Source organism: Phyllopteryx taeniolatus, chromosome 1 (genome assembly GCF_024500385.1).
Source record: "Phyllopteryx taeniolatus isolate TA_2022b chromosome 1, UOR_Ptae_1.2, whole genome shotgun sequence".
NCBI classification, from domain to species: domain Eukaryota; kingdom Metazoa; phylum Chordata; class Actinopteri; order Syngnathiformes; family Syngnathidae; genus Phyllopteryx; species Phyllopteryx taeniolatus.
The window spans coordinates 2,896,015-2,909,405 of NC_084502.1; the positions used below are offsets into that span (position 1 = coordinate 2,896,015).

The 13,391-nt window shown below is 41.5% G+C and overlaps 1 protein-coding gene across 2 annotated transcripts in view; it reads left to right on the forward strand.

Annotated features, from left to right (window-relative positions):
• si:ch211-117c9.5 (sodium- and chloride-dependent creatine transporter 1) overlaps positions 1-12,794 on the forward strand; it is a 20,938-nt gene extending 8,144 nt beyond the window's left edge. For both annotated transcript variants that reach the window (XM_061747439.1, XM_061747529.1), the window contains exons 6-14: positions 3,254-3,388; positions 3,482-3,585; positions 4,986-5,110; positions 5,806-5,918; positions 7,228-7,368; positions 7,755-7,857; positions 8,583-8,683; positions 8,754-8,924; positions 11,872-12,794. In XM_061747439.1, coding sequence (XP_061603423.1) covers positions 3,254-3,388; positions 3,482-3,585; positions 4,986-5,110; positions 5,806-5,918; positions 7,228-7,368; positions 7,755-7,857; positions 8,583-8,683; positions 8,754-8,924; positions 11,872-12,000 — 1,122 coding nt within the window. In that variant the 3' untranslated portion in view covers positions 12,001-12,794. The remainder of the gene's footprint in view (positions 1-3,253; positions 3,389-3,481; positions 3,586-4,985; positions 5,111-5,805; positions 5,919-7,227; positions 7,369-7,754; positions 7,858-8,582; positions 8,684-8,753; positions 8,925-11,871) is intronic.
• The last annotated feature ends 597 nt before the right edge of the window (positions 12,795-13,391 follow it).

Consider the following 13,391-nt stretch of genomic DNA (forward strand, 5'->3'; position numbering starts at 1 on the left):
TTTATTTATATATTGTCTCTTGTTACTATCAAGGTTATAGGCAATATTTGTGTAGTTATTACACGAGAGGTGAAATAATTGTGGCATTTTGCCCTTTGACCCCCAACCAGCTTTGGTGAAGTGAGAGTGTCTAGACCGAAACCCATTTGAGCTCACATTCTTCTGGTTATTGTGTGGTTGGTGTTTAATCATGTAAATGTGCACTTTAACACATTATAAATATATAAATACATTGATCCCTTATGGCACGGGCCAAGGAACAGTTTTCAGAGTGTCGTTTAGTCGTTTCATCCGCTGTCATGCCAAGTGCAAAGTCTAGTTTGCGTCTCTAGTCGCAAGATTTCAAAGGGAGGGTGGGGGGGGTGAAAAAAAAAGAATGAGAATCGGCTAACCTGCTGTAAGCCGATTAGCAACGTTCCACCATGTAGATATTTGCAATTTGGAAAGAGGCCGCACGCACCCCAGATCGAGACAAATATGCACTTTCCCAGTACTTTAACTTCACCGTACTGACTTAGAGTAGCCGAGACTGTTACTGGCCTAGCAGGGGCAGCGTTTTCGTCATAACTTGTCAAAGACAATGTTTGAAAAGGTCTGCCAAAAACCTTTCGCAAATTACAGGAGGTTTACAAATTGTCTGGCTTTCAAGCGCACAGACAACCTTTTCTTCAAAGTAACATGACAGTGCACACATCTACACCTGAGATGTCAAACTCATTTTAGTCCACATTCACCCCAATTTGAGCTCACACGGTAGACTAGTATGTTCGTGGCCTAGAGCTGTGCGATAGATAGATAGATAGATAGATAGATAGATAGATAGATAGATAGATAGATAGATAGATAGATAGATAGATAGATAGATAGATAGATAGATAGATAGATAGATAGATAGATAGGATATAATCTTCTATCATTTATATCATTAGCTTTACATTGCCGCTGCTGAGGCAAAATTCTGGAATTTCTGCATGTGTGGTCTAAATAAAATGTCTCTTTTTTTTTTTAAATAAATGAAGAAAATATAGATTTCCATTAATTTAAGGAAAAACATTATATGAGGATAAACTGTATATTGTTAATGGGATATAAAATTCCCTATATCAGAATATAACATTTTACATATTGCACAGTTCTACGGTGGCCTAATAAACTATAAATAATGACAATTCCCACTTTTTCCCAAAAGCTTAACTCTGATTAGACGTTGCAAGACATGTCCTCATAGTAGTTTGCACCTTTAATTTACACTCTTGACATCAAGCAGATTGACAGAGTGAAACTTAAAAATGAGGACAAAATAAATCTATTCGCTATGTCTATTCATGACATACATATTCACAACAAGTGCAAAACAGAAACTTATATTAGCTGTCACCCAGTAGCTAGCCATTAAAAGATGGCATATTTTAGCAAAAACACAAACAATTAATCTATATGAGTTAAGCATTAGTCTGCATAAGAAATTAGCAACCCACGGCAAACTATTTGCATGCATCAAATTAGCTTGTAGATTTGACTTTCAGGGGTCGCCACAACAAGTAACGCACATGATTTGTTTGGCACAGTTTGTACACCAGATGCCCTTCCTGAAGGAACCCAACCACTTTTATCCGGGTTTGGGGCTGGCAGTGGCTAGGAATTGGTGCACTGACCAGGAATCGAACCCCAGCCACCTTTGATAAAGGCAGCGTGTACCACTACACCTTTCAATAAGCATGTCCAAAGTAACTTCACAAACTGATTTTAACTGCACATTTGCGTATGACATTGCTTAACAAATAATATATGATACCGACCGGTATGACACATACAGGCGTTGCTTCTGCAGGAGTTACACAATTTTTTTATTTTTTTATTTATTTTTACTGCATAGTTACATAAATCCGAAGCGATCTTTTTTCCTCACAGCTACATGCAAGCGTAGATGTGAGCAATAGGTAGATACGACACACGCCTTTGAGCTGCGTGCCTACGGCGACGCTAAGCTAGCGGGGGCAAAGTGTTGGCACATTCCATGTGTGTGAATGGCACAAAATCCAAAATAACAAGGATGTCTACACATTGTGCTGCATACGGTTTGACACAACGCTGTACAATCAAGGGAACTGGGAATAACTTTTATAATAGGTGAGAATCATTTTTTAGGTTGTTTTATAAAATGTTGTGTATGAATACCACATGCTTTGTTATTGACAAAAAAGTCAACCTCATGAAAATCGATTGAGAAATGAATAAGTTATGATTTATTTTCAATGTAAATGTATTGCCTTTGATGGGGACGTTGCCCCCACCAACGTGGCCGCCATGTCTCCACGTCGCTTAGGCTGTTCCCATCAATGGCATGTACATCGAAAGATAGGTCACAACTTGCTCCTTTCTCACCCGATTTTCACGAGGTTTACTTTTTTTTGTCAACGCCAAAGCATGTGCTATCAAGATATTACATTTGAAAAAAGAGACAAAAAAATATTTTTACCTGTTAAAGGTTATTCCCATTTCCGTTGTTGTGATTGTACGGTGTTGTGTGAGCTGTATGCTGCACAATCTGCAGGCAACCTTGTTATTTTGGTTTTAAGTTCCATCCACGAACATGGAATACGTCGACACTTTGCACCCACTAGCTTTAACGTCGCCGTAGGCATACAGCTCAAAGGGGTGTGACACATCTACCTATTGTTCATATCTATAGATCTAGTCTTCTATTCATATCTGTGCGTGCAAGTATCACAACGAGTCTAAACACTTACGGCTCTACGGTGCTTGTGACAAAATAAAAGCATGAGTTTCAAAATAAGAGTCTGTCTGTATAAATGAACTAAAACTTGTCCGACAGGCAGAACAATCCCCACGGGCCGGATCGGACCCCCTGACGGGCCGGTTCTGGCCCGCGGGCCGTACGTTTGACACCGAGATTCTACACCGAGGACCTAATGGGCTTAAGACTTGAGTACTTGAGTATTTAGCAGGTAATTGCTTAATCAAAGTGATAAAAACATACTTTGGTGCAGTTGCATTTGACCATAACAAATAGACCACATTGACAACCACTAGCCTGTTTCTAGTCAACACAAATGTATCGTTTTATGCACTTCATTTAATGTGACAAATTTAAATACCTTCAACAGTTTACTGTTAATTTTCACGATGTGAGTTCTGACACATAGCACTTCAACTTCACCTACCCACCAAAATCCTCTACATTTCTCCCGTATCTCCTGTTCATCCACCGTATTTTTTCCTCTTCCTCTAGATTGTATACTTCACAGCACTGTTCCCGTACGTGGTTCTGGTAGTTCTTTTGGCCCATGGTGTCAACCTACCTGGAGCATTAGATGGGATTATATACTACTTGAAACCAGATTGGTCCAAACTAGGAGAAGCACAGGTAGACTCATCTGTATCAACATCTGGCCGGTTAATGAATCAAATGACTTGTTCCAAACCTGCAATTCAAAACATTGTTCTTCCTTTGTGGTAGGTGTGGATTGATGCTGGTACCCAGATTTTCTTCTCCTATGCCATCGGACTGGGCGCCCTGACCGCACTGGGCAGCTACAATCGCTTCCATAACAACTGTTACCAGTACGTTTTAAAGTCTGTGTGAAAGCAGTCCCAACTGACTCTGTAAATAACTTCACATAACTCAAACATCAGCCACAATTTGCATTCTGCTTCCTGTGACCTTTGACCTTTGACCTGAGCACTACAAATATACGATTGCGGTCAAACGAGGGACACAAAAGCGGCATGAAATGAACTGGAGGTTGTTTCTTAAAACGAAAGCTGTTGTTAGCTGACATATGGAAACATATTTCTAGACCCTTAGGTAGCCCCACCACACATTTCTACACACCACACAGATCCACAGCTCTGCTTCCTTCAACACCGTGGGATCTTATTACAGAAGTTAGAACACCGGGTGGGGAATCTTTGGTTCTGATTTAAACTGCTTCAAGTCCTACCTCAAGGACAGGATGTATTTTGTTGATATTGGTAACCGTCTCCAGTGGATGCAAACGAATTTTCGTCAGCCCGACTCAGACAAAACTGAAATCATTCTCTGCGGCCGAGAGAAACAAAGAAAAAAAACGGTCACCTTGAGACTTGAAACCTGCAAGTAACGTTGGACTCAAACCTGAATTTTAACAGGGACGTTAAATCAATAACATCAGCAGTCTTGCAAGTCTCTTCATGTACCTCTCTGATATGTTAGAGTCATATGAACCTTCTCGGGCTCTGAGGACTTCAGGGGGTGGTCTCCTCGCTTCTGAATAATGACGACTTTTATGTTTTATGGAATTCTTTTTATTTGCGGTGTCGCGCTTTGTAGTGTCTTGTGTACAAATTGTGCAACTGTTAAGTGCTGTCTTAATTGTTTATTTAACAGTAAGTGAGGCCAGAGAGGACGTTTAATTGGCACGGTTTCGATATGCACTGCTTCGTTAACCCCGACCTCCGATGCCCGATTGTTATGGTTCTGCACGTGCATTAGGATTCCCCCCGAGCGCTCTCTCAGACATTAACGGACATGCCTCTGTCGGATGAGTGAGGCAATTTATTAATGACCGTCGCGAATTAACAGCATTCTTTTTGTCCGTCAGAGAGATGGTTCGTCTTGACTCGTTGCCAGAACACTGAAATTCACTTTGTTATTAAAGTGATGTTACCTTTTCAAAATGTGAGTTCATAGTTTCCATATTCCTACAAGTGTGTGAGGGGGATATGTTGAGATGTAGTAAGTAGCCTTTAGGTCTTTCACCCCGTCTCCCCTCAGGCCTTGAGCCAAACTTGCTGTTGCCATATTTGCTGTGCAAGGATAACAGCAGCTTGCGGAGATATATTTATCTGCTCTCTGTCCCCCGTTCATCATTCCCATCCCACCCCTTCTCTCGCCTAATATTTCTTGTCTCCCAATTGTCGTGTTTCAGCATTTTAGGAAGCGTACTTTGCTCACTTGCGTTTTTCTGTCGTCTTTTCTAAAGGGATGCGTTTGTGCTGGCACTCATTAACAGCGGAACCAGCTTTTTTGCGGGCTTTGTGGTGTTCTCTGTGTTGGGCTTCATGGCTGCAGAGCAAGGCGTGGACATCAGTAAGGTAGCCGAGAGTGGTAAGTACGCAGAGTATGCCGAAAAACACTACAGTGGTGCCTTGTGATATGAGTTGAATTTGTCCCATGACCACGCTCGCATCTCAAGTCATCGTTCCCTATTGAAATGAATGGAAATGCCATTAATCCGTTCGTCCTCCCTCCCCGTCCCAAAAACAAAACATTTAGCGTTTGTTTTTTTTATAGGGAAAAATTGCACTTTGTGAGACAGTCATGCAGACACAAACGAAGACGAATAGTACTTCTACTATGACTGTGACTCAGTAAGATGCTGTAATACTAGTTCATTTATCATAGAGGATAAAGAATATATGCCCGCTGGAAGTATTGATACATTATCTGTCTACATGTGTTTCTCCACCGTTTGTGTTCAAATAACCTGTTACTTCTAAAATGAAGACCGTCGATGCTCACAGTTAGCATGTCAATGGCATTTTGCATTTTTTGTTGTCGTTGGCATTTAGCTTAGTGGACTTTCCTAAGGAAAAGCAATGAGGTTGCGTTAAATACACAACATGCAACTCTGTTTGTTTTGTTTAGTTTGAGAGTAAAATTGAACGGGGAGTGGCATTAAACAGCTTGAAGCCTCTGCTTGCAAGTCAAAGCAAAAATTCTTACGCATATGTTAAGGCACCGCTGTATAATGAACGCATTACCTGAAAGCCTTTTCCACTGAGTTGTTTGTTAATGTGTAGGACCCGGCCTGGCCTTTATAGCCTACCCCAAAGCTGTGACATTGATGCCTCTGGCACCACTCTGGGCAGCGCTCTTCTTCTTTATGTTACTTGTACTTGGCCTGGACAGTCAGGTAAGGTCGACTGCATAATGAGTAAGTCCTTTTTCTTTCGTTCTTGCTTTCCTCCGCGTCACTATGTAGCCACTTGTCCAGCTCATGCATTGCATTTCTGTGCAGCGTGTTAGTTGTGTGTCTGTTTGTGCCTACATCTATTGTCATTTGTCAGTGAGCTTCTGTCTTATTCACACAGTCATTCTACTGTCCATTCATGCTCTCTCACTGGCTATTCTTTGCCTAGTTTATTCTCCATGCGGAAGGGATCATGTGACAGTAGCTACAACAGCTGTTACCCTTTCAGGTTATTTTGAAAGTTGCCCCGCACGATATGCTGAAACATTCTTGCAAAGATGATACCTAGAGAATTATAGTCAGTAATACGGTGTCAGTTTCTTCTGCTGTCCAGTGCAAATGAGTTTTGAATTGCAGTTTGGTTTCCATCAGAGCCAAAGGCTAAATGTTAGTCTATTTACTGTATAGTTATTATGATGCGAAACTTAAATGCTGTGCAATTCAAATGGAGAAAAAAAAATGTTGAATGTGAAGCTGTAAAAAAAAAAAAAAAAAAAAAAAAGCTTAATTTAAATGATAGAGGCATTGCATTCATAGTTTAGGGATTTTGTCATGGAAGATGTGGAATACAAAAAAAAACAAATGTGAAGAAGAATATCCTGAATGAGCTCAAACGTTTTGAAGTTGGAAAGGGTTGAACTGGGTGAGAAATGTCGAAGGAGAAGGTGAATATGTAAAAATGCCAATATTGTTTAGGGAATGTTGTCGTGGGAACTGTGGAAAACTGGAAATTGTGTGAAATTGGGGAATGTGAAAAATTGTTCCTAATATTTCCTACATTTCTGTGACTATTTTGAAGTTGGAATGCTCCGCATCCGTTGAGAAATGTGGACGGAGATAAACGTAAAAAATCATGGAGAAATTAGGAATTTTGGGAATGTGGAAAATGTTTTTTAAGATGTCCACAACTTTGTGACTATTTTAAAGTTGGAATGGTTTGAATCGTTTGAGAAATGCGGTAGGAATAGTGTGTCGAAAAACTGCCAGGACTAACATAATAAACATTTTTGATCCGGAACGACTGCGTAAATGCTCTTCAGCACCACACAATTGTCACCTCTGCTTTATTTGATAGACGATACTTTTTCAGGGTTTTCACTTTTCCTCTACCGAGCTGAAGACATTATTATATGCATACCATCTAAAATCTTATTGAATAATGCAAACACTTTTGTAGAGCAGTCACTCCGACTTGTGTCCCAATGTGACCTCTTATCGACTTTCCCGCTGTCGTTTTACTTTTTGATTCAAGTTTGTCGGCGTCGAGGGTTTGATAACCGGAATCATGGACATGCTTCCTCCCAAGTCCGCCCTGGGCTCCTTGCGACGAGAGGTCGTGGCAGCCATCTGCTGCATCATCTGCTTCTTCATTGACATGTCCATGGTCACAGAGGTACGATCTCCCGTTTAACCTGGTGAGCTTTAGTTGTCCTCACGGTGGTACCACTATTTGGAAGCTGGCAGGAAATGATAGTAAACTTTGAGAAATTGGACAAAAGCCGAGGCTTATCAGTACCAAAGTCCGGTACTTGCCCTGTTGACAAGATTACTCATTTATACGTAACCACCAAAGTACAGATAGCTGTCATTTAAAAAATTTGGTATAGATAATTGTTACCTAAAAAGATAAATAATGTTTTTGGATGTCTCAATGGGCACATGAAACCATTTCTGGGAACGACTTGCACGGCGAGCCAGTTGGAAGGCTCGAAATAGGTCACCAATAAAATATTAACTACAAATTCTTGATGCTGGCTACGTTCTCTTTCTTTCTGTCAGGGAGGGATGTATGTGTTCCAGCTGTTTGACTACTACTCTGCCAGTGGCATCACTCTGCTGTGGCAGGCTTTCTGGGAGTGTGTGGTGATTGCTTGGGTCTACGGTGAGATGCAAGCTCTGCCTTCACACCATATCACAATCAATCACAGTATCCAGTAGACTTTCGCAATACAGTTGTACCTTGAGATGCACGATAGATGGGCTAACGAATAGCATATACGTGGCGGTGTTATAATGCTTTTAAAAAACAACAACGGATATTTGAACACAAACGGTGGAGCGACACATGTAGACAGACAAAGCAATATTCACAGCACAATGTCCACTGAAGTGAAGCATAACAAAATGTGGCAAAAACAAGCCAGGTTTACACAAAACCTTTTTTGTCATCCATTTAGCACAGTATTTTTTTTTTCTTAAGATTGTTTTTACACTTGTATTAAAGCAACAGCTTGATTAAAAAAAAAAAGTTACAAGTAGTTAAAACAAGATCTCCCACTGCGTACGAGCTGTGGTCAGCAGCCGCCATATTTATGTGTGTAAACGATGACGACACCGCACGTTTGTGTCAAGACGGAGCACGCGCAGACAGATACCTGCCCGGCACCGTTCGTGTTTTTTTTTTTTTTTTAAAGTACAATATTATAGAGTGATATTTTTTTCTTATGAACAACACATTACCAACATTTTACTTCTTTTGGATTCATTTCCATCCATTTCAATGGGGGAGGGGGGATGATTTGGGATACGAGTGCTTTGAGCGAGCGACGGAACGAATTCAAGCGGCATCTCAAGGCACCGCTGTCTGCTTGCGTAACCTCTTGTCAGGCGCAGACCGTTTCATGGACGATGTGGCTCGCATGATTGGCTATCAGCCCCTTCCCTACATGAAGTGGTGCTGGTCCTACGTCACGCCCCTTGTCTGCGTGGTAAGTGCTTGTTTGGATTGTTCGGTGTGCCCGCCGGTAGCAAATATCTGACATTTATGTGTGCTTCTAGGGAGTCTTCCTATTCCACGTGGTGAACTACAAGCCCCTAACCTATAACAATGTGTACACATACCCATTGTGGGGTGAATTGTTTGGCTGGGCATTAGCCCTTTCCTCCATGCTTTGTATCCCACTCACTGTTGTCTACAAGCTGCTGCGCTGCAAAGGATCACTGCGGGAGGTCAGTATGTTTGTCTGCATGTACAGACAAGTTTTCTTGTGTGTTTTTCCTCCTTGTAATTCCTTGTAAACAATGTGTCTCCATAGATGCTGTTTTATTTTTTATTTTTTGTTACTTTTTTTTATGGTTCCCTTTATTGGTTGCTGGTGTTGAACAATTGACAATTGGAGTCAGAAATCAGTGGGTTGATGTCCCGTTCTGTGAAAAACAAGATAAAAAAAAATACACTTGCCGGCGTATTACCAAAACATCTATGTTTGTGGCCAAAATCATATGAAATTACTTCTACTTATTGCAAACCATCTTAGCTGTTATGATTATTTGATTAACTGGAATATTGCACGATTGTTTCATTCAATCCTTACAACAGACAAGACAAAACAAGCAAAGTGCTTTCCACTTAATCTATTTAGTGTATGGAAACTATTTAGGCCAACAATGTTCTTATCCAGACTGAGGGTGTTTATTGAAGTTATTTTTTTCCCCTAAACTTTCCTAACATCCTCATGTCATGTCATATGACACTTAACCTTTCTCTGGTATCGAACCTTGAACCTAGTTCATAAAATCTGTTTTGGATATGACTGGATTGGCACCATTGAGACGGCAATCTTGTACAGGCCACAGAGTTCCTCTTCTAAATGCAAGAGTGCAACGACAAAAATGCACATCTTCAATATGTTTCGGGGGAATCATATCAACAAACTAAATATGCACTAGATATCAGTTTTGCTTTAGTGAACCACTAGCCGAGGCAACACGACAAAATAAAGATACAACGACTGACGTTTAATTGTTCCCGCAGAAGAAATGAAACAAAAATATGATTTCAGGTGGGACATGAGCTCAATAAATTATTTGGTGGTAAATATGATAAGGAAGCAAAGGATGTTATATGAGGTCAACTATAAGCAGGTAACTCAAAACATTAGACGAGCTATTTAGCGATGGTCCAGTTATCCTTTAGATTTTGGCAGCAGGATTGTCATTAAAATGAGCATTTTACCAAGGCTGTTGTGCATATTCCAATCTCTACCAGTAGAGGTCCCCAGGGGTCGCTTTTCAGCCTGCCATAAACTTCTATCTCGGCTTGTCAAAGATGAAAAATGGCCGAGGGGGAGTTTTTCAACACTTCAGCTGCCAAAGAATAAAGGTGATGGGCTCTTCCAAATTCGAAAGAATATTTTCATGCAGTTTCAATTCAATTGATTACTTTTGACACTGTCTTTGCAGGATTAGGCAATGTCACGGGTATTAAGGCAGTAGGTACAGCAATATAAAATAACGACTAGCTGCGCTTCCAAAAATTAAAAGACAAATCCAGCCTAAAATCTGTTCAGATATCTACAAATCTGGGATTAATATTATAGTTAAGTGAACATGCAAAGTACACAAACAGCAAATTCGTTGATAAAAGGCATGCTTAATGCATTCAAACCTAACAGTAACTGTACCAAAGTAATTGCCAGATTTGATGAGTTTTGAACAGAATCGGTGACAAAGGGCAGCCTTGGCGGAGTCCAACTCTCACCAGAAACGAGTCCGACTTACTGCCGAATATGCGGACCAAACTCTGACGCCGGTCGTACGGGGACCGAACAGCCCGTATCAGGGGGTTTGGTACCCCATAATCACGAAGCACCCCTAGGGACACGGTTGAACGCCTTCTCCAAGTCCACAAAACACATGTAGACTGGTTGGGCGCACTCCCATGCACCCTCGAGGACCCTGCCGAGGGTGTAGAGCTGGTCCACTGTTCCACGGCCAGGACGAAAACCACACTGCTCGTCCTGAATCTGGGATTCGACTTCCCGACGGACCCCCCTCTCCAGCACCTTGAATAGACCTTACCAGGGAGGCTGAGGAGTGTGATTCTTAAAAAGGGGGACCACCTCCCCAGTCTGCCAATCCAGAGGCACTATCCCCGATGTCCATGCGATGTTGCAGAGGCGTGTCAAACAGGACAGCCCCACAACATCCAGACCCTTTAGGAACTCCGGGCGAATGTCATCCACCCCCGGGACCCTGCCACCGGGGAGCTTTTTAACTACCTCGGTGACCTAAAACCCAGAGATAGGCGAGCCCGCCTCAGAGACCTCAGACTCTGCTTCCTCATGGGAAGTGGTGTCGGTGGCGTTGAGAAGGTCTTCAAAGTATTCTCCCCACTGACTCACAATGTCCCGAGTCGAGGTTGGCAGTGCCCCATCCCCACTATACAAAGTGTTGATGGTGCACTGCTTCCCCCTCCTGAGACGCCGGACGGTGGACCAGCATTTCCTCGAACAAACAAAAAGGAAGCCAAATTAGAAGTACAAATTACATCTGATGACTATGACATATGTGAAAACCAGTGCACCTCCACCAGTTAATTTAAAACTACACCAAAAATCCAAAGTAAAAGCTTATGAACACCTCGGCCCCGTTGGAGACGACGTGGTTCCTAAAATGCACATCATACATATATTTTATGGAGCTGAGTAAAATTGAAATTCTCATTGCACCAGTGGTGCAGGAGGTTCGCTGTTTGATTAAGATACACAGCCATGGTACAAACCTGTAGTTGCACTACCTGCTACCTGGAAACAGTGGTTGGACATTACAAAAGAAATATCGACAATGGAAAAATGTAATACAATTGAGGGATGTCTGTTAAAGATGGTGAAAGTATAAGGATACTGCTATATTCTATGCATACATTTTATTTTTGTAGACAATTACTGTAAGGACAAAAATGTCTATTAATGTAATCTCCCACAAGGTCTAAGAAAGTTTTTTTAAATTTTGAGTTGGGAATTGTGCAAAATAAAAAGGACAAATCCAATGACATCATCATTCGCGGAACAGTGAAACTTCTGTGCAGTGGCTTGATTCAATTTTTTTTTGTTTTTGTTTTTTTGTTGGGTGTTGATACACCCAGATATGAATTTGCCTTTTCTTCCTCATCCAGCGCTGGCAGCACCTGACCACCCCAGTTTGGGGCCGACATCACCTGGAGTACCTTGCCCCAGAGAGCGAGGCCAAGCTGCTGCCGCCCGCAGGATCTAAGAATGACCATCTCTTCGAAAGCGTTGTCTAATAGTCAAAACCCCGTAGAGCTCAAAGTCAAGGTCGTCCCGCCCCCGCCAGCCTCCCCATCAGTACACTAGTTCACCAATCACAAATAACTTACCATTCCTCATTGGAGTGTGCACCCTCAAATATTAGAACCATGGCTAATCCCCACACAAATGGTCCAAATATTAGATTGGAAAATAATACACACCCGTTCCCAGTTATGACAACTTACTTTTGCCTCTTCTACTCTTCCCTGCTTCTCAACTCTACTCGGCTGACTAGCTCCCCTTTTCTGCTTCTTGTGCCGTTCCTGTCTCGCGCGTGTTCTGTCCCTTGTGGTTGCACTTAGGCGCTTTCTGTCAGGGTTTCAGCAGCTGCATCCACTTCAATACAGTCGAATCACTTTGTGAACATGAGCTGAAAGTATTAGTGAAACCTCGTAACTGCTGCTAAAATGCCAAGATCTGAGGTGTGTGTGTGTGTGTGTGAGAAGGAGTGTAGAACTTGGCAGCTGTGTCTCCACAATGCTTTCCACCAACTTTAGTCCCTCATGAATTGTACAAAAATCACTTCCAGTTGTAAAAAAAAAAAAAAAAAAAAGAAAAAAAAAACAGACAATCCATTTCCACATCCAAATGTGTTATGAACCTATGTATCCAGTGTTTGTGTAGGGTCTGTGATTCAGTGTTATCAATATTAGGACTGCATCATTATCAGTATTTCCCCTCGAAGAAAGTTAAAATACAAAATAATAATAATCAGGAAAGGTGACAGTACGGAAGGCTATGAGAGACTCAATAAAAGATTCAAAAATGACTGCAGTTTTGTTTTTTGTATGCATTTACATACCAGTGGTCATGTTGGGGGGGGGGGGAATAGTACATCTGCAAAAGTTTTATAAACTCATTGAGCATTTTAAAGGACAGTTCCAAATGAGTAGTTTAATAAACCAGCAAGGTTGGTACACATGTGGGCAGTCAGCAAAGGCAACAGTATCCAAAAAGCGTGAGGCAAAAGGGAAGGCCGGTAATCAGAAATTGGGTCAAGGCTTAATTTTATTCAGGAACGTGGAAATAGAAATGCTGGAATGGGACACAAGGTTAAATGCATGGGGAAATAATTAGGGTAAATGAGGCGAGGGTGGGGAAGCACACATGACCGACAACCACAACACACACATGACCGAAATATCTGCCAATGACAAATAATACAGGTGTCTTTATTGAGTGATAACTCTTTCCTTAAAAGTTTGCATTCCACTTTGCATTTGTTGTAATCTATCAGTGCTTTGCTCCCAAAAATAGAAAATGCCGTCAAATAAAATGCCAACATGACTTCTGGCTGCTTGAAATAAAAGCGAGCTCAACAAGTCAGCAGAATCAGACGTGTGAATACTGACTATAAATACTGTTC